Genomic DNA, 27,597 nt, shown 5'->3' with positions numbered 1-27,597 from the left:
TAAAATTAACAGCATACTCATGCCACTAATTTCTGTGCTAGTAAGGTATGATGCACAAGCCATCCTGTGAGCCTTCCCGAGTCCTCCATGCTTCATCTGAAGCTTTCATGTGGGCCCCCTTGTCATCCAAGCTTCAATGGGTGACAACCAGAGAACGGGCTTTTTCAGTTGTGATGGCCCAAATATGTAATGTCCTCCCCAGGGAAGCTCAGCAGGTTCCACCATTACTATTTTGGTGCCAGGTAATGATTATTTTTTAAAAATTGCCTGTTTCATAACTAATCCTTTTTTCTTTTCTTTTTTGGTATAATTCTGCTGGATTGTGTTGATTTTGTAGAAGCTGTTGCTGTGTTTTTATCATGGGCTTTGATCAAAAGGTGAATAAACTCCCTCCTGACAAAGGAAGGCAACTGGTTCCTGTTAAGCAGAAGAGCACTGCATGCAAAAAGTAACCCCAGATCCAGAGGGGTTCCTCCATTTGTGCAAGCTTTTATGCAAAGCTTTGCACTAAGTCTTTCCAAAACTTTGTTATGGTACAATATAGTTCCTATGCTACAGCCTGGATCTCTCTCATTCACCTTGTTTCTCTTGCTGTAATGCAACCCTTAATACGTTGCAGTTCTGTACCACAAGATGTTTTCCATAAAACTTGTGAAAAGTTCACAAGATAGTTCTTGTGTTCATTGTTCTTTGGATCTAAGCTTTTGCTTCTGTGCTGTTTTATTGTAATGTTCTTATTGATTGTACACTGAATAGTGGCCTAGAAATAATGGTCCACATGAAGTGGGGGGGGGGCTGGTTTAAGTTGTTGTGCAGCAGCACTCTTGCCCTTACAGGTGTGTGGCAGCGCTGGCCATTCCGGAACACCAGCATTCTGGAGATTCCCATTAGTGCTAATTCTTCATGTGTAGAATCTTTGTTTGCAAAGCAGCTGCAAGAGGCAAAAGAGTCCTGCCAAGAAAAAAGGCACCATTCCTTGCACTATGGGTGATGTTGTTGGAATGGAAATACCTTGAGACATGGTCAGAGGCACATTCTTCTTTATGGTCAGAGGCTCATAAATGAGTCTTGGCATGAAAAACAGGCCAGGGTCCCAGGTGAAACTAATTCCTACCCAAGGTGTGTAGGCATTTCTCAATGGTAAAGAAGTAATCCATGTGCCTAATACATTGCTAGGGTATATACAAGACTGGAAACATGTGGATCAGCTCTAAGGTACTTCAGTGTACAACCATCAGAAATGTGTGACTACTGAGCTTTCTAACTCGCATTACATTCTTTTTTTCCCCCCTTGCTCCTTTGAAATTGGGGAAGTGGCTGTTAAAAGATCTTACTAGGTGAAGTTCCTACAAATAGCTCAGAACATAAGCTGGAATCCAATGTGCATGCCCAAGTGCTTCTGCATAGGAATCCAGGCACTTTCAATATCCTACCCTTACTACAACTTGTGCTGCCTCTGAAACTGCTTTGGAGAGTCTCCTAGCCTTCTGAAGTGAATCTTCTCAAGAGCATAAGGGACAGCAAAATTAAAAGGGCTTAGACACCACAGAGAACAGGTGGAAGCTCCACCCATCACTCTTTGAATATTGCCTATATGTTATACCTACTAGTGATGTCCTGAACCATGGTCCGAAGTGTAGTTCGAGCACTTCGAGGGAAATTAAAAAAGGAACTTTAAGAAAATGGAGAGCAGGTGCTTACCTGCTCTCCACCACCCCATGCAGCTTCCTGCTGGGGTGATGCATGTCCCAGAAAGCCCCACGCACCATCTGCACACTCCATGCTGATGGCACACGGGGCTTTTTGGGACACGAAACATGGTTCAGGCACATCTCTAATACCTACACATATATGCTATAGTGCATTGCCTTTATTGGTAAGGAAAGAAACCACTGGTTATTTTTATGGAAGATGTGTGGATAACTTGCGGGGCGGGGAAGGAACAATAATAAGACTAACTTATTAGAACAAACATTCCTTTCTTCCAAAATAATTTGGATAGAAACTGGCTATTAATTTCTCACATCACAAACTATGTTCCCCTTGGAGACTGACATCTGGTAGGAAGTCCTTAATTAGAATGCTCCTGGGCTGTTGCTCCTGAGATTATGCATCAAGTGGAAGAACCAGAAAACTCAACTTGTATTATAACAAAGTAGTGAATTGTTACTAGCACAGAATAGAGACAATCACGATGGTGTATTGGATTTTGAACGCAAGTTTTTCAGTTCTGCTCTTTGTAAGTATCTATTTATAATCAAACTACTGATTCTGAATTATTTTCTGTTGTTTTATAGGGACCCTCAACATTCCCACCAGTTTTTCAGTTTCACCATTTCTATCTACTACCAATGCACGAACCTTCATTTAAACTTATATCTATTTTAGAAAATGGTTCTCCGTGACAAATACAGTGTAGTGATATCTGCTAAATTATATCTTGTATTTGTTAAAAGGGTGATGTCTTCCTACAGAGAGTCCTTCCTGATCTCCTTTGTTAGCCTTTCTAAATGGTATTTATGCATTTTTCCTTAGGAAGAAATTACAAAATCAACTGAAACTTAATTAAAATACTGCCATTGTCATTCACCAGTGCAACTTTTTCTATTATAGTTACTTTGGTTGGGAATGAACTTATACCTATTTATTGATACATTCAATTGGTATGAAGATGAGGACGCTTATCTCTACACACGGGTTATGCTGGGTGTAAGTAAAAAAGATTTGTCAAATGCTTTCTCAGTCAGCTGTTTTCTTAGCTTGCAGCCCTGCACCCAGTTATGTACACCCAAATCCCAATTATTTACATGTTTGTATCCATGTGCCACATATTTGTTTAACTAGATTTGCTTAAGCATTTGGTTGTTTCATTAAGCTTATTTTAAAACAACTCTCTTTTTATTTATTTTATTTTGTGCCTTACAATCTTACTGTAAACATGTCTCAGGCATTTTTCCTCAGCTTTAAACTGAGATGCCAACATTTGAAATGATTTCGGTTTTCAAAGTCCCTTTTTTCCAGAGTCTTAAGTGGAAACACCTATCACCCAATTCTAGTCATTTGCTGAAGGGACAGCATAAAATTCCTGCTATATCAGAATGATATGATTTGTTACATTAAACTAGTACTTCATTTAGTACATCTTAACCTATTTGCTGATGCAGCATACCTTAGGATCCGGACATAAGGCTGTGAAATACTCAAAGAGAAATGTGACAACTGTAGGGTACTGAGATCATGTTTTTTGTTTTTATTCTTTCCAAAGGTATAACCTTTTTGTTTTGTTTTTTGTGTGTGCAGTCCACACTTGCTTGGGCAAGAGCTTCTGCCACATGCCTCAACTTTAACTGCTTGCTAATCCTGTTACCAGTCAGTAGAAATCTTATTTCCTTCTTAAGGGGAACAAGCTTCGTAAGTACTCTTTCCTATTGTATGGTTATCTTTTACCCATTGTGATATTGATCATCAGTAGAGTCTAACAGCGTAGTGGGGAAGTAACTTGCCTAGGGAGCAAGAGGTTGCCGGTTCAAATCCCCAGTGGTATTTTCCCCAGACTATGAGAAACATCTATATTGGGCAGCAGCGATATAGGAAGGCGCTGAAAGGCATAATCTCATACTGTGCTGGAAATGGCAATTGTAAACCCCTCCTGTATTCTACTAAAGAAAACCACATGGCTCTGTGGTTGCCAGGAGTCGACACCAACTTGATGGCATAATTTTACTTTAGAGTCTAATTACAGGCCAAAGTGCTAGAAATGTTAATTGCATAATGTAAAAGGAAATATACTGTAGCGTTTAATACCAAGCAAGTAACTCTAGTTAGGAAGTAGATTCTTTTCATAGGATCATTAAAGTACTGCAAAAAATAACCAGTGTTACTAAGGCATATTACTACTGACACATGAATCAGTACAATTCAGGATAGTCTTTCATAAATGGTAGTGTAGCAAGTAACACTTGACTGCTAGGAAAAGCCAAAGAGCAAAAGGAATTTCTTTGATTCAATTGTTGGATATGGTCATAAGAACATAAGAACAGCCCTGCTGGATCAGGCCCAAGCCCATCTAGTCCAGCATCCTGTTTCACACAGTGGCCCACCAGATGCCACAGGAAGCCTACAGACAGGAGTTGGTCATTGCCAACTATTTCCACAGATCATATTTATCATGCAAAAGTGATAGGGAGATCATCTTATGATGTTATCATCTCCAACTTCATCACTTTATGGGTGGCTGTATAGCATTCATGAGAAGATGTCTTAAAAGATGTCTTCATTGGTATCTTTCAACTGATTAGTAATGACCATATACGCAGCTTTCAGGTTCTTGTGAGCTCTGGCGGGGAGTTTGACACCACACTTTCAAGCCAGTTTAACTCTGTTCAACTGCCATGGCATAGAATGAGGGAACCCTGGGAATTATGAGTCTTAAACACATAATTCCTATTGTCCTACCAAAACTACACTTCCTATGATTCTCTGTGAGAAGCTGTGTCAGTTCAACCACTTGTAGTGCAGATGAGCTCATCAGTCAGAATATTATGGCTTGGATCCAAAGGTGCTTTTTCACTAGTGGGAACCTTCTTTCACTCATGGAAAGCCTTTTTCTGCCTTAGCAGAAGAGTGTGCTTGAGAAAAGTGACTCTAAATCCAGATGACTTATTTAATTTTCACCCATCTTGTATAAGACTTTGCACAAATTATTTTTAAAACCCTGTTATGGCCAACAGGCTGTATCTTCCTTATTCACCATGTTCCCCATACAGCAGGAGTTCTCAAAGTCTGGACATACAGACTTTGTACCTGTTGAAGTGCAGGCCCCATCATTCCCAACCACAATGGCTTTGGCCATTGTGGCTGGGGGTGATGGGTTCAACAACATTTGGGGACCCAGGTTTGAGAACCCTGCCATATGGTGATGCAACCCTGAATACACGCTCTTACCCCTGGACTTTGGGGCCAAAGTCCAGGGCTTCCATAGCCCCAGTGGCCCCCAAATCCTCTTTAGTCTGTCCCAGGTGGTGTGGTCACACAGCCAAGCATGATGACGCTTAATTGGGGGGGGCTCCAAAGGCCTAAAGGTCCAGGCTCCACAATTACCTAGGTGCACCTCTGAGTGCTTGCACAAGAATCCGTGGCATAACACTAAGTCCTTGTGCTCCTGGATTCTCCTTTCACTCACTGAATCCAAGCCGAAGAGATGGCTGGGCTTTTGGAGCACTTTCACTACACAGAACAAATTTTAATCTAAACATTCATGAATTACATAGTCTTGAAAACTGAGTTAAACATAATTTCAAAACAGATTTTTCTTTCCATCAAGTGTTACAAAGGAATACTGAGGAGACAACTTGACAAAAACATCACTTTTCACAAGACTGTTGCTTATGGGGTAGCTGTAAATGCAAGTAAGTTTTTCACACTTATGCTTGCTTCTTTGATTCTGTCTGGAGTGATACCAATACCATGCATTCTTCTTTAGTTGCCTACTTCTTCCAGTGTCCCCATATTAAAAGCACATCTTATCCTTCCATATGCTCAGTTAATCTGGAACAACCAGATGTTCCATAGCAATGTACATGCCAGGGGATAAAATGCTCATTACTTCCCCAATTGCTTTTCTAGAAAACAAACAAAATGCATTTTGAGAAATGAAAAACTGCTGATTTGAATAATGTTATTTAGTGTATGTATTTATTCATTCATTTATTTTATTGTTAAATTTATATACCACCTTTCATTAAAACAATCCCAAGGTGGTTTACAATTTTTTTTAAAAGACTATTAAAAATGACACAATTAAAATATTAAGCTAAAATAGAAAACAAATCTGATTAAAACGATTTAAAATACAAGCATAAAAACTGTGCAAAATACAATGAAGCAGCAATAGAGACAATCATATAAAAGCCTGGGTAAAAAGCCAATATTTAACACGCTTTCTAAAAACTGTGATGGAGACCGAGCAGCAAATAGCCACAAGGAGAGCATTCCAGAGTCTGGGGGCAGCAACAGACAAAGCCCTGTCTTGCGTGCACTACAATTGAGCCTCCTTCATTGTCAACACCTGGAGCAAAGCCCCCCTCAGATGACCTCGTCAAGTGGGCAGAAACCCTTGGGAACAGGCGGTCCCTCAGGTATCCTGGGCCCAAACCATTAAGGCCTTTAAAGGTCAAAACCAGCACCTTGAATTGGACCCAGAAACAAACTGATAGCCAGTGCAGCTCTTTCAAAATGGGTGTGATGTGATCACACAGGACTGCTCAGATTGATTTTCTCCAGACTGATACAGTTTTCTGTAAAGTTTTCTATAGTTTTATTCACTACACTCAAGTGAAACACAGATCTATTTAAATACAAAAGAATTCTAATGCACAAGGAATGCCTGTTAGGCTGGGTGGCTAAAAAATTCTACCCAGCCGCTGTTGATATTCCTGCTTTCAGTGAGGATTATGGAATGGCTCGAATATGGCAAACTTCCCATTAGGATCAGTCAGCCGAATTTTTGTTCTTTGTTTTGCCAAAACCCTCAAAAGAATAAGGAATGCAGAACCTGTTACAATGAAGTGTGGTGATATGTTTATCTATCACACTCAGCAATTTATCAATTTGCTTTCATCATAAGAATGGATTCCTGAAGACTGCGCACATATTTTCTTTAATTAATAAGTCATTCTAGGAATAGAAATCTATTAATTCTACTTGTTTTAGATGTCTCATCTAACAATAAAATAAATATATCAAACATGCATCACTGCAAACTAGCCTTTTAAAACTTGCTTAAAAACAAACAAACAAAAAACCCACTTCTGATGAAAATCACCAGTCATGAAAAACTGGTGAAATGTAGTTTACTAAAGTAGAAGATTTTAGAATTTCAAGAGGGAACAAAAAATTATTTATAGTTTCATTTACATTCCAGAATTCACAGTCCCAAGCACACTAGATGAATTCTGATGCTTAAAAATGCCAGTACTGTATTCATTATTATTTATTATTTGAAATGCTGCTTTTCAACAACAAAAGAAGTTCTCAAATAGTTTACATAGCAAAAGGAAGGAGAAGATTATTTCTTCTTTCAAAGAGAGGCTAAGAATCTAAAAAGAAACAGAAGTTGGGGGAGGGGATCACCAACAACCACTGAGAAGGATGCTGTGCTGGCTTGACTAGGGATAGTTGTTATCCCTTTGCTAAATTTGACTCACCAAACTGGGCTTCTTTTCCCAAGGCTGGCTCATGTTTAAAAATGTTTTTTTTCTCTGTGTCCTGTGTATAAATCTATACATTTATTCATGCAGCATACTGGAACTACAGGCTGCAGGTATGCAAACACCAGCTGATATGAGTAATCCCATTGAAATCAAGAGGGAAAGTTACTCATGACTAACTTGTCTCATTAATTTCAGTGGGACTACTCATTAGTAATTTAATCAGGATGTCAACCACTGCCCATATGCCACAATCAGCACATGGCAGGATTAGGTGATTACATTCACTAATTATTTGTTCTGACAAGAGCTGGAAATGTCTCCAAAAAAATGGAAAGCTAAACTCTGTATATCAGATTGATTAGTTTGAGTTCTGGAAACATCTGGAGACTTCTCTTTACATTTGCATGCCAGTCTTTCATTTCTTCACATTTGCACAGTCAAATAGCACAATTTAATCAGTCAGTTCCCAATAAAGTTCAAATTCAATATACATGGAATCAAGCAAGTTTGCAGAGAGAGGTTGAGGGGGAGGAGGGAGAGAGAGCACTGTTCCTTCTAACAGGGATCCCCAGATGTTGTTGACTACAACTCCCAGCATCCCCAGCTGCAGTGGCTTTTGGCTGGGGATTCTGGAAGTTGTAGTCAACATCTGGAAATCCCTGTTAGAGGGAACACTGCGAGGGAGATAACTGGTTTATCTGTAATCAAAGGCATCATTAAAAAATGAGAAAACAGAATCCTGCCAATCCTGTCTGCCTACCTTTATGTATACTTATTTATTATAATAACTGGAAGCTATTAATGGAAGAGGAGTAACTTGCACTCAGTAGTTTGTACTCACTAGCTGACATCCAGAATAATGAAGCACTGATGTGGGTATACCACCAATGTTCTGGTTAGTTCCAGACTAATGCTGCACCATGCAGTGTGCAATGGATTTCAGTGACCTCCCTGTCCATGGAAGCACCTTGGGACACCCAAATATATGTCCCTGAGAGCTGCACAACCTTCAGGGACATATTTTTGGTTGGTACAGAGCACTTCTGGGTAAAGGAGATGTTGCTGCAATATGCTTCCCTCCTGTTGCATGAGCAGTGAAGTTGAGTGAGTTGAACTGTTATGGTAGTTCTCCTGAACCTGTGCTTTGTTAGTCTGGATGTCAGCCACTGACTGGGAGGTGAACAACAACCTTGTTTTCTAAATAATAGCATCCTCCCATCCCTGCTTGCTGATGTGTATTCAGCTGCAGGATGGCCAAAAGGGAAGAAAGCAAAGGAGTCCATTGAGGTCCATTGAGGACTCCATTCTGTGCAAACAGCAGCAGCTGTGAGAAGAACACTCTTCTTTACTTATAAAATATGTAAGTAAACCTTTCAGCATTCTGAATGCTTAGGGAGAAGTACACAGGATAATAAATACAATAGAAAACCACTTGAAGAACATCAGTTCATAAACAAAACAGAGCATTTTCTCTCCCTTTAAAACCACAGTGGCATACTATGATACTAAATATCTCAAGGCTTGATATAGTCCTAGTTTACTAGGCCTTCCTAAAACAATTCAGTAGAGAAATATTCTTCATACATTTGGCTGGAAGAGAAGGATGTACCCAAAGGTCTAAATATTTCTAAATTTCTGTTTCATCTTGTGGTGGTTCAAATGTAACATAGCCATCCCATAACCATGGTTAATGAACAAGTATTTGTTGTAGGATCGTGCACTTTCTCTTCCTAACATTTCCCTTATTTCATGCAAATTTTCTCTAACCCTGGTTCAACATTACACTGAACATCAAACATAGTTATCCGTAACCCATTTGTGATCCTTTCTGCCCTTTGAAATCAATCCAGTGCTGTCTGAAAAAGATCATGCAACGTGCTATGTTGGCTATTGAGCTGTTTAGTTCAGTGTTGGTATATGATTCAACAAATGAACAGCATAGTATAATGTGAGTTTGGCCATTGATTGATTGTAATGGAAACACTAAAGTGGATAATTAGAAAGCAAGTAACTTCAATGGAACGATTATCCCAGACAGGCATGCAGAAAGATAGAGAAGTGACTTTTCCTCTTGAATAAGTATGTATACTTGCTCAATATATATGTTTCTCTGAGAGCAAAAACCCAACTGTATTAAGATTTAACTCTATTTTTTAAGGTTCTTTGCTTACTGAACTGGTGGATAATAACCTGTAATTGCAGCTTATTCCCCTGCCCCCCGCCCCAGAAAAAGAACCCTGCAATGACCTAGATGGAAAATTAAAGACTAGCATGCACCAAAACAACAATAGCACATATAAACACCTAAACATGACCATGTACCTGGCAGTTAGATCCGTCTCTTCTATAGCTCTATACACAGAATGAGCATATTTTGAATGTAAGAGATAATAAGGCCTTTCATGTTACCATTTGGGGGTGGGTTGGAGGGTTAGAGAGTTCCTATCCCAGCAGCAGCAATCGGAGCTTCTGTCTGGGTCAGCAAACCCAGAAAACACACGGCCACAATCTAGAAAATAACCTAGTTAGCTCTATGAGAGCAAATGGATTTTTTAAATTATTTCCTTCCGACATAAACCATTCCTTATCTACATCACACCTACATGGAAAGCAATTATTTGGAAAGCAGTTTGGACTCAGAAATCCATGCATATGCCCTAAAAGAAGTTTCTGGCTTCTTATTTTTGTTTGTTTGTTTATCATTAAATTTTTATACTACCTTTCATTAAAACAATCCCAAGGCAGTTTACAAAACATTTAAAACAATATAAAACTATAAAAATTACACAATAAAAATATTAATTTGGAATATAAAAATACAAAACTAATTAAATGGTTTTAAAATGCACAATATAACCATAAAATACAAAGAAGCAGCAACAAAAACAGCAGTCATATGAAAGCCTGGGTAAAATGCCAAGATTTCACTTGCTTTCTAAAAACTGTGATGGAGCCTGAGGAGCAGCTGCCCACCAAGAGAGCATTCCAAAGTCTGGGCTCTATAACTGAGAAGGCCCTGTCCTGCATGCAAGACAGCGGAGCTTCCCTCATCGTCGGCACGTGGTGCGAGCCTCCTCCGATGACCTTGTCAAGTGGGCAGAAACCAGCCCTGGATTAACCATAAGGCAAAACAAGCATGTGCTTAGGGCATCAGGGGAAGAGGGCACCACAGAGTTTCCCCCCTAGCTACCATGCCCTTAACTCTTTCACTGAACATAAGAACAGCCCTGCTCGATCAGGCCCAAGGCCCATCTAGTCCAGCATCCTGTTTCACACAGTGGCCCACCAGATGCTGCTGGAAGCCTACAGGCAGGAGTTGAGGGCATGCCCTCTCTCCTGATGTTACTCCCCTGCAACTGGAACTCAGAGGCATCCTGCCTTTGAGGCTGAAGGTGGCCTATAGCCCTCCAACTAGTAGCCGTTGATATACCTTTCCTCCATGAAGTTATCCAAACTCTTCTTAGTCATCCAGGTTCCCTAAGGGGAACTTCTTACAGTGCTCACACTTCTAGTCTAAGATTCATATGCAACCAGGGCAGACCCTGCTTAGCTATAGGGACAAGTCATGCTTGCTACCACAAGATCAGCTCTCCTCTCCTTGATGGAAGTTCTTGATGGCAATTTAAATTGGACCCCTCCACCCCTCTTGCGCTACTTCCCCTGCTAGAATTCAAGAATGGGCTCACCCTAACATTACTCCAGATGTAGGGCAAGTTTCAAAGTAGTTAATAAGGCTGTTCTGCTTGTCTGAAAAGCTCCCTCAGCCAAAGAGAGCTTGGACCTTTTGGATATGACAGGAGACTCTGACTAACAGGAAGGATGATGATGATGATGATGATGATGATGATGATGATGATGATGATGATGATTAATTTGGTATCTGACCAAATTGAGTCAGTGAAGGGAAGGGGAGGGAAGAGAGCTGGTCTTGTGGTAGGAAGCATGACTTGTCCCTTTAGCTAAGCAGGGTCCATCCTGGTTGCATATGAAAGGGAGACTAGAAATGTGAGCACTGTAAGATATTCCCCTTAGGGGATGAAGCTGCTCTGGGAAGAACATCTAAGTTCCAAGTTCCTTCCCTGGCATCTCCAAGTTAGGGATGAGAGAGATTCCTGCTTGCAATCTTGGGGAAGCCGCTGCCAGTCTGCGTAGACAATACTGAGCGAGATGGATCTATGGTCTGTCTCAGTAAATGGCAGCTTCCTATGTTCCTGTGAGTGCATGGGGAGAGTCTGGAGAGATCCCCTCTGGTGAGGAATATATGATGGGTGAGTCTGGATAGATAGTTTGAGGAAACGAAGCAATGCAAAGCTGTAGACAAGATTGCTCTTTGCAGCCAGGCACATAGACCCAGAGATAAATGCTGGAAGGTTTCAGGAGACGGGATGTGCCTGTGTGTGTGTGTGTGGTCAAATCATGCCCTCTGTAGCAATCTAAAACAGTAACTAGCGGGACCATAACCCAAGCTAGGAATCCCAGCTTCCCACCCTACAACCTGTAATTGGAGCACTGATTCTGTGCACCCAGGCTTTTTTTTTTTTTTTTTTGCATCCCATTGAAGTGAATGGGTCAGGGAATGAATGTGGCAGGAGCTCTTAGTGTACATTGAAATACACAGGGGTCACAAGAATCTGAGTGCTTGGTTCAGATGCTAAGTAAGCCATGCATCAACTGAAAAAAGGCTATTCATTTCAGATATTGGCATATCATAATCCTCTTTTATATATTTGTTTTGATAGCTATTCATATCATTGCACACTTGGTCAACATAGAGCGATATCACCTTAGCCAGTCAAAACAAGCAGGAGAATTGAGCAACAAACTGTCTGGCATTGGCAAAAGTATGAATGAAACCTATTTGAATCCAATCAGAAATTATGACACCGTAAGTTAGCACTCTTGTTGGTTGATATTTTGTATAGACTGCAAATGCATTCACAAACATGATTGTGCTATCCTAATGTCAAAATTGTTCCAAGCAGAGTGGTTGGTATAAAGATTTACTGAACAAGGTGGGACAAGTGTTTTCTGTTGGAGGTAGGAAGGCTCTGTTGTGCATAACCCTTTTGGACATAGCATGAAACTATGGGCTGACAAACCTGAGGTTAATTGCTGAACCTGGGAATAGTCCCACAGACAAACTTCCAACCTGAATTGGGCAAGAGGGGTGTGCATGAACCAAAAATCTTGGTTTGCTTTTAATTTGGGGCAAATTCGAACAAACTGCCTGTCCCCAAATCAGTTCGGTCAAACTAACCAGCTGGTCGGTTCAGTGGTTCAATGGGCTATACTTGTAAAGGGGAATCTAGTGAGGATTCCCCTTTACAAGCAAAGGGGTGAGGGAATCCTCTAAAGGTTGGCTGTGGTGGCACTGAGATAATTAGTTTAATTTTCTTACCAGGTGACAACTGCTGGCTCTGCAATTCACCCCCCTGGCACAGTGATCCCTCTTTAGCAAGCTGCCCATGTGGTGACGGCACGATTCCAGCCTGCACACATTTGTGAAGGTCGGAACCACACTGATGCCACATGGGCGGCTTGCTGCAGAGGGATCGCCACACCCTTGGGATGCACCGGAGGGGTGTGTGTGGAAGCGGTAGCACTGGCAGCCGCCGCTGGGACAGTAAGAACATTAAACTACTTCTCTCACCACCCCACTGGCCGTCCTTGCGATCCCAAACCAGTCTACCCAAACCAGGCTTGGTTGGGCTTGATCGCTGGACTGAACCACCTTTGGTTCACTTCATGATCGAGCTGCCAGACCAGCCCAGTTCAAGGTGAACTGGTTTGGGATTGAATGGTTCATGCACACCCCTATTGGGCAACATCCTCTTCCTAGTCCACCAAGACCGCATCCCAGCGAGCTCTGTAGTGCTTGTTTCACCAGACTGCAGGCAAGGCATCAGCAGGGCAGCAAGCGTTGGCCATGAGCTTCAAGGGGGCGTGCCCAGTGCAATTGTGCCTTTTCGGCATAGACCACCCACCCTTGAAACGGAAAGGGCATTTAAACCCCTTTGAATGGCATTTAAACCTTCACAAGAGCCCCATAGCCAAACAGTCTCGCACAAGCACTATTACTGGTAGCAGGGGGGCATTATTATTCTGTTACTCCGGCCTCCGGGAAGGGATCATGATGACTTCCTAGAAGGGAAAATGTATATGAGGGCGGGCAAAGGATCCTGGGGTCTGGTCCACTGTGACAGAGGATGCTCTTGTGATGGCAGGCCAGGAACCCTCAACACACTCCTGCCTCCATGTTGACTTGTGAGCTGGTATTCAAACTTCAGGTTGGAGCAGGGAAACTCACTACAAACTGAAGGTTCAGATTATGGTCTGACTCAAAAACCTCAGGTCACTTTCGTAACAAAACTGTGGTTTCATGCATTCGGGCAACCATGAAATGGAACCTCAGGCTCATTCACCTCTGGTTTGGCATGATGTTGGGAAGGCAGCCTTCACCTGCAACCCTGTGGGAAGTTTGTGTGTACCCAGAAGGGCTATTGGCTTTTGCCCTCAATGAATTACCTTTGAAACTCCCCAGAATTTATAAAAAGCATATGTGATATGATATATTAAAATTCCTGGGTTTACACACAGTGGTTGTACAGTTCTCTAAAATGTGGTCTGGGACTGTTTTTACATATACCTTAAGGTTCTACATTAAGCTCTAGGCTGAGATTCAGAATGTAGGAGAGAAGTAGGCAGTCAACTCCATATGCTGCCTTCTCCCCTGAAACCTCTGGAGAAGATACCTCCTTTCAGAACAAGATAAAGGGCTCCAAGAAAGCCAAATTAGTCTCAATGGTGGATTAATCAAATGGGATGAGGATGGAATGTAGAAAGCTGTCTTATGCTATGTCAGGCCATTGGTCTATCTTGGACACTGTTGTCTACACTGACCTGGATTTATATCATATCTGCATTCCTCCGCATTCTGATTTTATTACTGTGAAGACAGATTGCTTTCAAGCTAGTTGACCAGTTTCAGAGTCTGAACAGCTTATGAGAAACTGCACTTACTCAGAAAGTAGGACCCCACACAATCACACTTTCGTCTGAAAGAGGAATCACGTGACATCAAGCACAGTACTCCCCCCACCACTCACCACCACATTCCTTTTTCTGGAAGTTACATCTAGATTATTCTGTGCTATTTTCATTATTACTTCTCCACTTCATTAACTCTTGTTCTTACAGTTTTTCCCTTCAAGTATATCCCTGTATAGCAAAACAGGTACTTCTATGATTATATAGTTTTCTCCTATCATTTCACAAAAGCAAACGAATTGAAGCTAATATTTCACAAATTACAAGCACAAACTTAAGTGGAAAACAGATTTTTTGAAAACATAATTTCAAGGGTCTGATTTTTGTTCCATACATTCGTGTGTAAGCTAAAGCCATAGCACAGATTAATTCTTCCCTTAAAATGCTTCATTTTCCTCTTTTTAGAACACGATAATTGAAATACTAACAACCATTGCTGGAGTGACTGGTCTCCTGATCACTGTGTCTTTAGTTCTTATAATGACTTCATCCACAGAGATAATCATAAAATCATTCTATGAGGTTTTCTGGTACACCCATCACCTTTTCATTGTCTTCTTTGTTGGCTTGGTAATTCATGGTATGGGGTGAGTATGTATATATGTAATATGACATGTTTTTATTTTTATCAGCCATAATATAGTGTTTTCTAATATGGGGGTGAATTTGACTATGCTGAAGGTAACATAGAAACAGGTTAGAGAGAGCCAAGGTAACAGCTACTAGGCCTGTACAGTTGGATAGTTCCGACCCTGGAGAAGCCGCTGCCAGTCTGTGAAGACAATACTGAGCTAGATAGACCAAATGTTCTGACTCAGTATATGGCAGCTTCCTAAGTTCCTATGACAGGCATGTTGGACATGATAGTCCCCATGTCGGCCCTCTCAGCATTAATTCCGCAACTGATAGGAGGGGTTCCTGAGAGTCAGAACTCCAACTAAATTCCCTCCTATTGGCATGGAATTAGTCATAGTTGCAACATAGCTGTCAAAGCTACCCCCCACCCTTTTCCTGCCCTCTCTCACACTTACCTTTAAAGTTTAAAAAGACTCACCACCACCACTTCAGGTCACTACCGCCACCGGGTCTCCATTGGAGGCTTCCAGCACTGGCACTGTTGGTGTCACTTGGCTTCCATTGGAGGCCTCTGGTGCTGGTGCTGGCACTGTTGGCCACTGCTCCAGCAGAGCGCCATTGGAGACCTCCGAAGTTGGAGGAGATCTTTGTTGCCTGAAGGGGTGGTGGTGGTAAAAGTGCATTTTAAAAGGGCAAGCTGCATATTTGGTGCTTGCCTTTTTAGGAATGCTGAGAAGGACTCTGTGGCAGTATGCATTGTGAAGATCCTAGCTCCTCTAAGGAAGTGCCAAATTGCTTCATCCCTTAGAGGAACTACAATTCCCACAATGCACAGAGCCACGGGTCTTTCTGGGCATTCTTAAAAAGGCAGTTACCAAATATGACACTTGCCTTTTTTCCCCTGCCCCCTGCCCCCACACACAATGAAGATCGTTGCCAGCACAGGAGGCCTCCGATGGAAGCCCAGTGGCACAGCATCAGTTGGCAGCACCAGTTGGCAGCATCAGCACCACAGGAGGATGGAGGTCCTGCAGTTCTGTCCCTCAGTGTAGCCCTGCGGCTGGTGGCGGCAGCAGTTCCAGAAGTCCCCAGTGAAGGCCCAACGGTGCAGTCTGACTGCTGGCAGTGGCCCTAGCCAGAGCTAGAGGCCTTCAATAGAGACCTGGTGGCACAGCAGCAGTGGCGGTAGTGACCTGGAGCAGTGATGGTGACTCCTTTTAAACTGGAGGAGTTTGGGTGGGGGGCCAAACAGGAATGTCTGTAAAATGTCAAGACAGTTCTGACCAAACTCTGACTCTCATGGTGGTGGGGAGGCCATATTGACTTCCTCAGTGTTGTTGGGTTTTTTTGGATGGGGTGTTTGGATTGGGTTGGAATTGATCTGACATTTTTGGTGGTGCACAGGCCTAGCAGTTACCACACCTATCAATGCCAAACAGAGATGCATCCAATTTGGATCAGGGGACAAGAAGCTAAGATAGAACCCTGTCCCCTCCTTCCCTTCCTCCTCCTCCTCCTCCTCATCTTTGCTGCAAAAGAAATGTAAGGGCATGGTGAAAAACAAAATATTCTTGGCACACCCTTTCTCTCACTTCTGTGCAAATAATGTTACACACTCCTCACACGTGCAGGCACTTGCACACACAAACTTGGACACACTCATTCCCTTGGCTCAAAAGCATTTATTAAAATGGATATACTTACTAGAGTCACCTCATATATCCATTCAGCATCAACAATGTTTCTGCCTTTCTTATGCATCCATTAACACTGGTCCCCCTCCCCTCCTCCCTCCCTCTTTCTCTCTCCCTCCCCCCCCCCACACAGCCAAATCAACATTTTCCATGCTGAGTCCCAGATTTCACCTGAGAAGTTACTAAGGGGGAGCAGAGGAAAGAAGTGATATTTTAACCCTGTTATTTTTAACAAGGGCAGGATCCAAAGATGGTCCCTAAACTCCTTTAACTGAAGATCTTTTTAACTGTATCTCAGCTTCAGGAGAGAAGGGGAGAGGGGGAGTGACAGACAGCATCTCCTCCTCTCCTTGTGATTGGCTAACTGATGCATAGTTACATTTTCCTCATTGTTGAGCCGTCAATCGGGCTAAGGTAGGGGTGGGCTGAACCTGATTATTAGTCAGCTAGTCAGAAAGAGAGGCGTAGGAGGAAAGGATGCTGTCTGACACTCCTCCCCCCTCCCCTCCCCTCCCCTCTCCCTCATCTCATCTTTTTTGAACCCCAAACCTGTCCTTTTACCATGAGCCAACAGCATGCCAATTTGTTAGAGAGGGAGAAGGGGGAGAGTGAAGAGTGAATTGTTGCCCCAGCCAGTGAGTGCCCTTCCCCACCCTTAGGTGTCAGACTTTTGTCCCACCTCATTCAATTATATTGAACAAGGCTCCTAAAAGTTGCCCAGGAATTTTCACATGCCCCCAACCATGTGTTGCTACTTGCAAAGATGCTAAAAGATTGATGTTCAGGGACATACTGACAATAATATAAGTGAAAACAAAACTAAAAAATATTGTTTCAGTTCAGCTCTAGTTTATACCTTTGTTTTTCTATTTAGTCAGCTTGTCCGTGGTCAGACTGCTCAAAGTCTGTTGCTGCACAATGTTACTTATTGCAAAGATCATTATCTGGAGTGGGAAACAACAGCTCAGTGTCCTCTGCCACAGTTTTCTGGCAAAAGCCCTGCGGTAAGAATGACTCTTGCATCCTAAATATTGCATTGCTAAAGTTGTTGCACCATTTCCAATGTTCTAAATAAAATCACAGTGCCACTGAAATAAAATCTCAATTTGTTTGCTATTCCTGCTTTGTCAACAATGCCTTCCAAACTTTTAATTGCTAGATGTCATATTGTGCCTGTATTTCTCTGATGAGAATTAAGGTTGCTTGCCTGGCCACATAGTGCAAAAAGAGCAAAAATTTGATGCAGTGGCGCTTTTTGCTTTTTTTTTAAAGAAACAAGTAAGAAAACATAAGTCAAAGGTCTAACAGATTGGAGGGTGGTGGTTGTTTTTAGCTAACAAGATTGCAAATCCACAGGGAGTAATTAAGTAACCATCATGTACAGTAAGTCAAATGCTTGAGTGATAATATAACATTTAAAAGCCAAATATTTTTAAACTGCGCTTAACAAAAGATTTGTGGGGTGGAAAGAAAGAGGGAAGGAATAAAAATACTATGTTAAAAGAGATGGGAAAATAAATCAATAACTGGCAGAGATTTTAATGGCTAACCTATATTAGTTCCCATATCAACCCATTATGTGCCACTAGTCTGTCTATATATTTAGAAGCCAGTGCCTGCATCTCACCAAACTTCTGTTAACTTACAGTGTCTCCATAAAAAAATCAATACTGCAAATATGAACAGCAGTTTTCTTTCAATGTCATGCACTGAAAGTAATGAGGATAACATCAGTTGTCACACCTTTCTGCACACCGAATGTACAGATAATCTGCACGTTGCCAAACTGTATTATTTTTAAAAATATTGATAATATTGCAATAATAGTACTTTTGCAGAATAACAACACTGAATTATAGCATTGTTAAATATTTACCAACTAGTTGGTGAGGCCTATTGTTGACTGGGCGAATAAATTTTGTGTAGAATACACTGATAGAGAAGTTCAGGAAATTAAAGATATGCAATCGAATATTTTATTAATGTGCTTGCAAAAGGGAAGTAAAAGAACAGTTTGAAATGTGTGGGATTTCAACTTCAAACATTATTCGTTTTATTGTAAATTTGAAGCATAGTAAATCTGAATTTGAGAAAGATCTTCTGTCATTTTGGAATTATTGATCTGCTTATTAAATGTTAGAAATCTGTGGAGAACCATAACAATTAAAATGTGATGATTAACTCAGAATTTCTGCTAAAAGATTTTTTAAAGACATGTCTCCATGGCTGCCAGACGATCTAAAAAACGGAGTCAAAGGACAGCTTGCTCCTTTAACCTTGTTTTCAAGGGTGGCTACCTAGGCAGTTTGCCGCCATGGTGCCACTGGGATCGGCCCGATCCCAGCGGTTCCGATGTGCATGCAAAACCGGGCTGGGCTCCCTTAGCCTGGTTTTGCACACACGTGTGACTAGCCTTGCTGTTTCTCTATTTCGTCTGGAGGGGTCTAACTCAAAGATTCCACACTACTATATCCACAGAAGACTCAATTGGAGAGAACACTTGACTTATTTATTGTTATTTGTTGTTGTTTTTACCGCCTTTCATTCAAACAATCCCAAGGCGGTCCTTATATGCTATGCTCAATTCCATGGGCCAGTATCACTATCGCTATAAGGATATAAGGAGCTGCCTAATACTAGGTCAGATTAATTGTCCCTCTTACCCAGTACTGTCTATATTTTACTGGCAGTGGATCATGGGGGTTTCAGACAGGGGTCTGTCCCTGTCTTGTTGTTGATAGACTTTTAAAACAGATTATGCCAAGGGTCAAACTAGGGACTGAATGTATGCAAAGCAGTGTGCTCTAATTCTGAACTATTGTCCCCTTTCCCTGTTCATGCCAATTTATTATCATAAAAGACAAAATAGCCAGCACAGCACAGTGGTTAGAGTGTTGGACTAGGACCGGGAAGACCTGAGTTCTAATCCCCATTCAACCATGAAACTCCCTGAGTGACTCTGGGCCAGTCATGTATCTCTCAGCCTAACCTACCTCACAGGTTTGTTGTGAGGATAAAAAATAACCATGTACACCGCTATGAGCTCCTCAGAGGAAAAGCGGGGTATAAGTGCAAAAATAATAAAAAATAATAAAAAATAAAAATAGCTCACATGCTTAAATAGCTAGCTAAGCTTATGAGATCACGTGGCATTCTGTGGCCACATTCACATGTAACACAAAACTGGAGGTCCCTTCACCTCTGGTTTCACAAATCATATGTCTGAATGCTGGCAACCACAGTTAAAGGGAAAATGGACCCCCAGTTTCCCTCCCCAAACTCCATTCTGTACCTTCGGTTATCTCCTGGTTTCGCCACCTCTACTTCCAGTTTAGTGGGGCCAGCATTACATCTGAATGCTGACACCGCTGCCTGGTAGCCTTCTCCAAAATTGGAGTTAAAGAAGGAAGCTCCTCCCTCACTCCAGCTGCTATTGGCTTCGCAGACTGTCCTTCACAAAAGAAGGAAGCCCGCACAACCAGCTCTCCCAGGCATACAGTGTGTGTGTGTGTGTGTGTGTGTGTGTGTGTGTGTGTGTGTGTCCATTTGTGTGTCCCCTCTATCAACTTTGCAGTGCCTGGATCAATATGAACCAAATTGGGTACAGTTGTAGAGACACAAAAGGACACCTCAACTGTGTTGCTTGTGATGATGTCATCCATCCTGATTCAAGATGGTGGACACATAAACATTTGAGACACAAGTGGGCTAACTTGTGTACCGCCTGATTTGAACCAAATTTGCTACTGCTGGAGGGACACATAGGAATTGCTCAAAGGCATAATTTGTGATGATGTCATCCACTCCAATTCAAGATGGGGGACATGTGAACGTTTGAGGCACAAGAGGGCTAAATTGTAACCACCTAATTGATTTGGACCAAATTTGCTACAGCTGTAGAGACACATAGGGACACCTCAATAGCATAGTTTGTGATGATGTCACACACCCCAATTCAATATGGTGGACATGTAGATATTTGAGGTGCAAGTGGGCCAACTTGTGGACCATCTAACCCAGGGCTGCTCAACTTTGGCTCTCCTGCAGATGTTGGCCTACAACTCCCATAATCCTTGACTATTGGCTACTGTGGCTGAGGATTATGAGAGCTGTAGTCCAAAAACAGCTGGAGGGCCAAAGTTCAGCAGCCCTGGTCTAACAGATTTGAAACAAATTTGGTACACTTGTAGTGAGTGACACATAGAGATGGCTCAAAGGCATAGTTTGTGATGATGTCATCCACCCCAATTCAAAATGGCAGTCGCATAAATATTTGAGGCACCTAACTGATTTAAACCAAATTTGGAACAGTTATAGGGACACAAGAGTTTAGTTTGTGATGTCATCCACCCCATTCAATATGGCGGACGCATGAACATTTGAGGCATAACTGGTCTAACTTATGCACCACCTAATTGAGTTGAACCAAATTTGCTACTGCTGTAGGGGCACATAGGCATAGTTTGTGATGATGTCATCCATCCCAATTCAAGATGGTGGAGGCATAAACATTTGAGGTGCAAGAGGGCTAATTTGTGGACTGCCTAACTGATTTGGACCAAATTTGGTGTAGTTGTAGTGATTGACACAAAAACACATCAATGGCATAATTTATGATGATGCCATCCACTCCAATGCAACATGCTGGATGCATGAACTGTTGAGGCACAAGTGGGCTGACTTGTGGACTACCTAACCAATATGAACCAAATTTGGTACAGGTGTAGTGAGTGACACATATGGACACCTCAATGGCATAGTTTGTGATGATGTCATCCACCCCAATTCAAGATGGCGGATGTGTGAACATTTAAGGCTGAAGTGGGCTAACATGTGAAGATGGTAATTATCGATTAAGATTATAGTGAAAGGAAAGTAAGCAGATTAGTTCTTACCAGAACAACTTGTTGAAACTATCCTTTCATTTATATTTTACCATCAAATATAGTAGATCATCGAGCAGGATCTCAAGCAAAATCTTAGGTCAGATATTGGATGAACATAGGTCCAGGAATCCAATGTACTGCAGATGTACCTGAGCTAGAGGGTGAAAAAATACGTGTCCCTACAACTGTACACAATTTGGTTCATATTGGTGCAGGCATTGCGAAGTTGATGGGGGTGGACACACACACACATACACACAATGCTGGGTGATCTCATAAGCTTGTTTACCTTAAGGAAAGTAGGCTAAAAATGCCTAGAAAACTAGGGATGTGCAAAAAATTTCGGGCACAAAACAATCTGTGCCCGAAACGAACAATTTCGGGTGATTCGGGGCTGAACCGAATCACCCCCGATGTCCCCCGATATTTTTCGGGCACGAGCCAAATCACCCGAATTTCGGACCCAAAAAATTCGGGTGATTCGTTTCATGGCTGATTTTTGGCGATTTTTTAAAGTTTTAGTGACTTTGGGGCAGTTTGGGGGCATAGCATGGGATCTGGGCAAAAGGAATGGGGTGGGGTGGTAGTGCATAATGGGTGCAGGCTACCACCCCAATTTCAGGGGGATTGGGCAAAGGGCTGATTTTTGGTAAATTTCTGAAATTTTCATGTCTTTGGGGCAGATTGGGGCATATTGGGGCAAAAAGTGGGGCCTGGGGCAGAATAGTGGGGTGGGGTGGTAGTGCCTCATGGGTTCAGGCTACCACCCCAATTTCAGGGGGTTTGGACAAAGGGGTGATTTTTTGAGAATTTTTGAAGTTTTAGTGACTTTGGGGCAGTTTGGGGGCAGAAAGTGGATCTGCCCCAAAAGAGTGGGGTGGGGTGGGAGTGCCTCATGGGTGGAGGCTACCACCACAATTTCAGGGGGATTGGGCAGAGGGCTGATTTTTTGAGAATTTTTGAAGTTTGGGTGTCTTTGGGGCAGATTGGGGGCAGAAAGTGGATCTGCCCCAAAGGAGTGGGCTGGGCTGGTAGATAGTGTCTAATGGGTGGAGGCTACCACGCATGCCCAATTTAAGAGTGATTGGGCAGGGGGTGAATTTTGGTGAATTTATTTTTATGAGGTTTGTCTTCATAAGGTGAAGTGTGCTAAATTGATTACTTCCTCATATTATTCATAGTAAAGGAAAGTGTGAAAAAGTGAAAGTGGGTCCATGAGAGCTGTTTAATTGAAAAAAATCTCATTTGCTATGATAGAATGAGAATTCACACCTTAGAAGTTTTTTCTGAGGTGTGAATTCTCATTCTATCATAGCAAATGAGATTTTTTTTAATTAAACAACTCTCATGACCCCACTTTCACTTTTTCACACTTTCCTTTACTATGAATAATATGAGGAAGTAATCAATTTAGCACACTTCACCTTATGAAGACAAACCTCATAAAAATAAATTCACCAAAATTCCCCCCTCTGCCCAATCACTCTTAAATTGGGCATGGGTGGTAGCCTCCAGCCATTAGGCACTATCTACCAGCCCAGCCCACTCCTTTGGGGCAGATCCACTTTCTGCCCCCAATCTGCCCCAAAGACACCCAAACTTCAAAAATTCTCAAAAAATCAGCCCTCTGCCCAATCCCCCTGAAATTGTGGTGGTAGCCTCCACCCATGAGGCACTCCCATCCCACCCCACTCTTTTGGGGCAGATCCACTTTCTGCCCCCAAACTGCCCCAAAGTCACCAAAACTTCAAAAATTCTCAAAAAATCACCCCTTTGTCCAAACCCCCTGAAATTGGGGTGGTAGCCTGAACCCATGAGGCACTACCACCCCACCCCACTATTCTGCCCCAGGCCCCACTTTCTGCCCCAATATGCCCCAATCTGCCCCAAAGACATGAAAATTTCAGAAATTTACCAAAAATCAGCCCTTTACCCAATCCCCCTGAAATTGGGGTGGTAGCCTGCACCCATTATGCACTACCACCCCACCCCACCCCTTTTGCCCAAATCCCATGCTATGCCCCCAAACTGCCCCAAAGTCACTGAAACTTTAAAAATTCACCAAAAATCAGGATTTTGCCCAATCCCCCTGAAATTGGGGTGGTAGACTCTACCCATTGGGCACTACCACACCACCCCAAAATTTTGCCCCTGGGCCCCTTTTTACCCCCCCGAATCCATTCGGATTCGGATTCGGATTAAATCCGAATCCGAACCGAATCAAGAGTGATTCGGGTGACCCAGATTCGGGCACAAAACAGAACAGGGGTGATTCGGCTCGGGTCCGAGCCGAATCACCCGAAAACCCGAATTGCACACCCCTATAGAAAACATTCAGTAGGCTTTTCAAAGAACTGGGCTGCGCATCTCTCTATACAGAATTCATACAGACCTTTTAAAAAATGTAATTGGATATACAAAGCACACATATGAAAGAACTATACCTCATAGATTTGGCCACACTCCCCTACTAATAATATTAGTCTACCATGAGAGCATTAAAGTTTGCATATCCAGTCATCAGCAGCAGCCCATTCAAGTGTATTTAATATCAACATTAACGAATTTGTCACCTTGGAAAAAGGCAAGTGTCTTCAATACAAGGAAAGCTTGGTCACTCAACATGCCATCAAAGACTATTCATTTCCAACAAAAAAGACACTTTAAAGAGAACACTTTATACAGCTGCTTGCTAAAGGATCAAAGAAGCCTCTTTGAAAGCTTTGGCTGAATTCTCAGGGAGGATATCAAATAGTTTTAAAATTCCTTACTAGGGTTTTTATGTCAGTGCAATACAAACAGAAAGAGGAAAGTCTCTTGCTTTTCCTTTTCTTTCGCAAGTAGTTAGGCCAACATTTCATCGGTGACATTGTACACTGAGCAGCACCACAGTTTCATCAGCAAAAATGGATGTTTCAACATGGAGCAGTTCTGTTCCGATGAGTTACAGCCTGATCAACAACCCTGCCAGGCTGAAGCATGTAGATTCAGCAGACAAGATACCCTTGCTCACTTTCAAGGGACTCACAGTCCGATTCTGTGGTGCCACCTTAACTGCTGTGGTGCAAGCAGGGGCTTGTGTTATGGCAGCAAAAAAAGCTTCTCATCTTAGGCAAAGTCACAAAGCTCTGCCCGAGGGATGTGCACGAATTGTGATTCAAAGCATGATCCATAACACATCCCCTGCAGCTTTAAAATGGAGGAGAGCAGGTGCACGCGTGCCCCTCCGCCACTCGCTGCCACTTCATGAATCAGCAGCACTCCTCCCAACTATTTGCACGTGCCGGCAGCACTCTGCCAGTGCATGATGCCAGTACGTACATGGCCTCCGTGCAGGTGGGGGAGAGCACAACTTCCAGGGTTTCAAAAGGATATTTCCCAACTCTCTCTGCCAGTAATTGATGCTGGTACCTTTTGCATGCAAAGCAAATGCTTTCCCACTGAGCTACAGTCCTTCCCATTGGCTCACAGCAAAATGTCGTAATGGTGCTGCAGACACCCAGCATTGGGTCCTAATGGACTTGCCAGTCCACCCATGTTTTGCCCCTTTGTGGCATCCTTCCTGTCACAGCTGAGTTTGAAAGGGGCTTGGAGGGAGTACTAATTCCACAGCACCAATGCATATTGCTGCAGTGGTGCTGGAGAAGGCAGTGATAGCTCAGGCTGTACTAGCTGTTATATGGTTTAAGTTGTATTTCCAGGCTACCACACCTCTCCTGCAAATGTAGGTTTAGACAGAAATATGGTTCTGGAACACCAGCTGGGATCAAAACAACTGGTGGGGGCAGGGTTTCAAGGGGAAAGTGGAAGGCAGGGAAAAGTTTAAGCACCCTTCCTCTCACCTAATGGTTCTGTCCAGCAAATTGCCTTCTTCCACTGGCCACTTTGCAGCAGAGAAATGGCAGCAGGCATTTGGAAACACGATTTGATCTATAAAACATGTAGTTCCAGCCTCAGTGCAGTAGAGAGTATAAGGAAATGGTTATCGGATTTATATTTGTGTAGAGAAGATACCTGTGTTCAAGAATTTTATATATACCTTGCAACGTTTAAAACCAATTCAAATATATAGTTGCTTTTAGATCATTGGTTATTTTATTGGGTGATAAAATATTGTTCTGCTGGTAATCTGGAAGAGTGCCATCCTATTTATTGGCACCCATCTAATGTTATGATTAAATATGTGGATGTGTTAGTGGTTAAATATGTGGACATATAAATTAATGCATTTAATTTATGAGTGGTTTAACAAAAATGGAATGTGATGGTAATGTGTGGATGCAATGAACCAAAAAAAGGGTGAAACGGTTTTTGCAAGTAGTTTTTTTTCAGGTTTTTAAAAAAATACAGATTAGAAAGACTCCATCTCAGTATTTTCTCTATTGCTTCTTAAAAAAACAACAACAACCAAAAATAGAAAAAAACCAACTTAAACCCAAGTAATTTGGCTTCACTGGTTTTCAGCCTGTTTAATAAAAGAGCACGCATGTTTTGTACTTTGTGCTGACTAAAATAAGCCATTGCAAACTATTATTTTTTAGATACCAAATGTAAAATGCAAGTATGAATGTTTGCACTCCTTAAAAAAAGAAAGCATCTTGCATTCTATCTAATGATCTACAGCTGCTGTAGTTCAAGCTGAACAGGATTATCAGGAAATATATGTGGAGGTCATTCACATGACCTCACGCCACCACTGGGAAGTCTGTGGGAAAGGCTGGAGCTCGCCTGCCTTCCCCAGCAGACGACCGTGGTCGTCTTTGCCTTTGCTGCACTGTGTGCCCCCACAAATGGTGGCGTGGTGAAGGACTTCCTCCTCCCACATTCCAGAGTGCAGCCACCACACTTGCCACAGCCGCTCCTTCCCTCTGGCTGGTTGCCAGAAATGGTGGCTAGCCAGGGGGAAACCTATTTATCTGGGGGTGATCATGCCCGTGATAGCCTACCCAGGAAAAGCCCTGCGTAAAAAAAACATTCTGGAGCAGCCAGGAGCAGAGGACTCCCAGCATCCAGACGACACGAACCACCTGAGTTACCCCAGGCGGCTCGTGTCATGTGAATAGCCTTATGGTCATTTAATTAGCTTTGATCGATAGGATAATCAGTATATATGACCATGTGGTGCTATGAGCTATAATATCTTGAGGTCTAAGTAACTTAATGTCATAGATCTGCTAAGTGTAATTATTGAATTAAAAACAGCCTAATCGCTTAAATAAAAATGGGTCATTTCAGCATAACTGAATTTTTTGGGTCAATTTCTGGCCAGTGCAACAGACTAAAAAACTCTGCTAAAAGCAGAAGCATAGAAGGAAAATCATCACTTCCTGAAATGCTGCTGAATCCAGTCCAGAAAGTATCTGTGACAGAAATAAGGAAGTAGATATTTTACAGACATAAAGGATATGAATTCTGACCAAGCACTATCTATGTCCAGAAATAAAATTCTGTGTGTGGATCCCTTGTTGGATTGGGTCTCGCATGTGCAAAAGGATGATGTGAAGAATTTGAAATCCAGCATCCAGCAACCAGGGTTGCATTGCTGGAGAAGATTTACCGGCAGTATTTGTATGGACATTTGATATTATTATTGTTGTTATGACATTTATATCACGCTCTTCCTCCAAGGAGCCCAGAGTGGTGTACTACATACTTAAGTTTCTCTTTCACAACAACCCTGTGAAGTAGGTTAGGCTGAGAGAGAAGTGACTGGCCCAGAGTCACCCAGCAAGTATCATGGCTGAATGGGGATTTGAACTCGGGTCTCCCCAGTCCTAATCCAGCACTCTAACCACTATACCACGCTGGCAGCAAGTGATCAGTGCTTTCCAAGTTAACCATGCCAATCTTCTGTTTGGTAGACAAGTGGAACATAGGAAGCTGCCTTATATTGACTCAGATCGTTGGTCCATCTAGTTCACTATTGTCTACACCAGGGCTGCTTAACTTCGGCCCTCTTGCAGATGCTGGCCTACAATTCCCATAATCCCTGGCTATTGGCCATTGTGGCTGGGAATTATGGGAGCTGTAGTTCAAAAACAGCTGGGAGACCTAAGTTGAGCAGTCCTGGTCTACACTGACTAGCAGTGCCTCTCCAAGGTTTCATGCAGGAGTCCGAGCCCTACCTGAAGATGCCAGGGAGTGAATTTCAGCTTGGGTCCTTCTACATGCAAGCATGCGGAT

The 27,597-nt window shown here is 42.4% G+C and overlaps 1 protein-coding gene across 1 annotated transcript in view; it reads left to right on the top strand.

Moving 5' to 3' along the window:
- Positions 1–27,597, top strand: part of NOX3 (NADPH oxidase 3) — a 340,950-nt gene that overhangs the window by 301,305 nt on the left and 12,048 nt on the right. The window contains exons 3-7 of the mRNA XM_053293552.1: positions 2,614–2,709; positions 5,324–5,408; positions 11,951–12,096; positions 14,664–14,845; positions 17,403–17,532. Of these exons, the coding sequence (XP_053149527.1) occupies positions 2,629–2,709; positions 5,324–5,408; positions 11,951–12,096; positions 14,664–14,845; positions 17,403–17,532 (624 nt within the window). The 5' untranslated portion in view covers positions 2,614–2,628. The remainder of the gene's footprint in view (positions 1–2,613; positions 2,710–5,323; positions 5,409–11,950; positions 12,097–14,663; positions 14,846–17,402; positions 17,533–27,597) is intronic.

This window comes from Hemicordylus capensis, chromosome 1 (assembly GCF_027244095.1).
Source record: "Hemicordylus capensis ecotype Gifberg chromosome 1, rHemCap1.1.pri, whole genome shotgun sequence".
Lineage (NCBI taxonomy): Eukaryota > Metazoa > Chordata > Lepidosauria > Squamata > Cordylidae > Hemicordylus > Hemicordylus capensis.
Note: the sequence above shows the minus strand (reverse complement) of the source record. Positions and strands in the feature narration are given on the sequence as shown.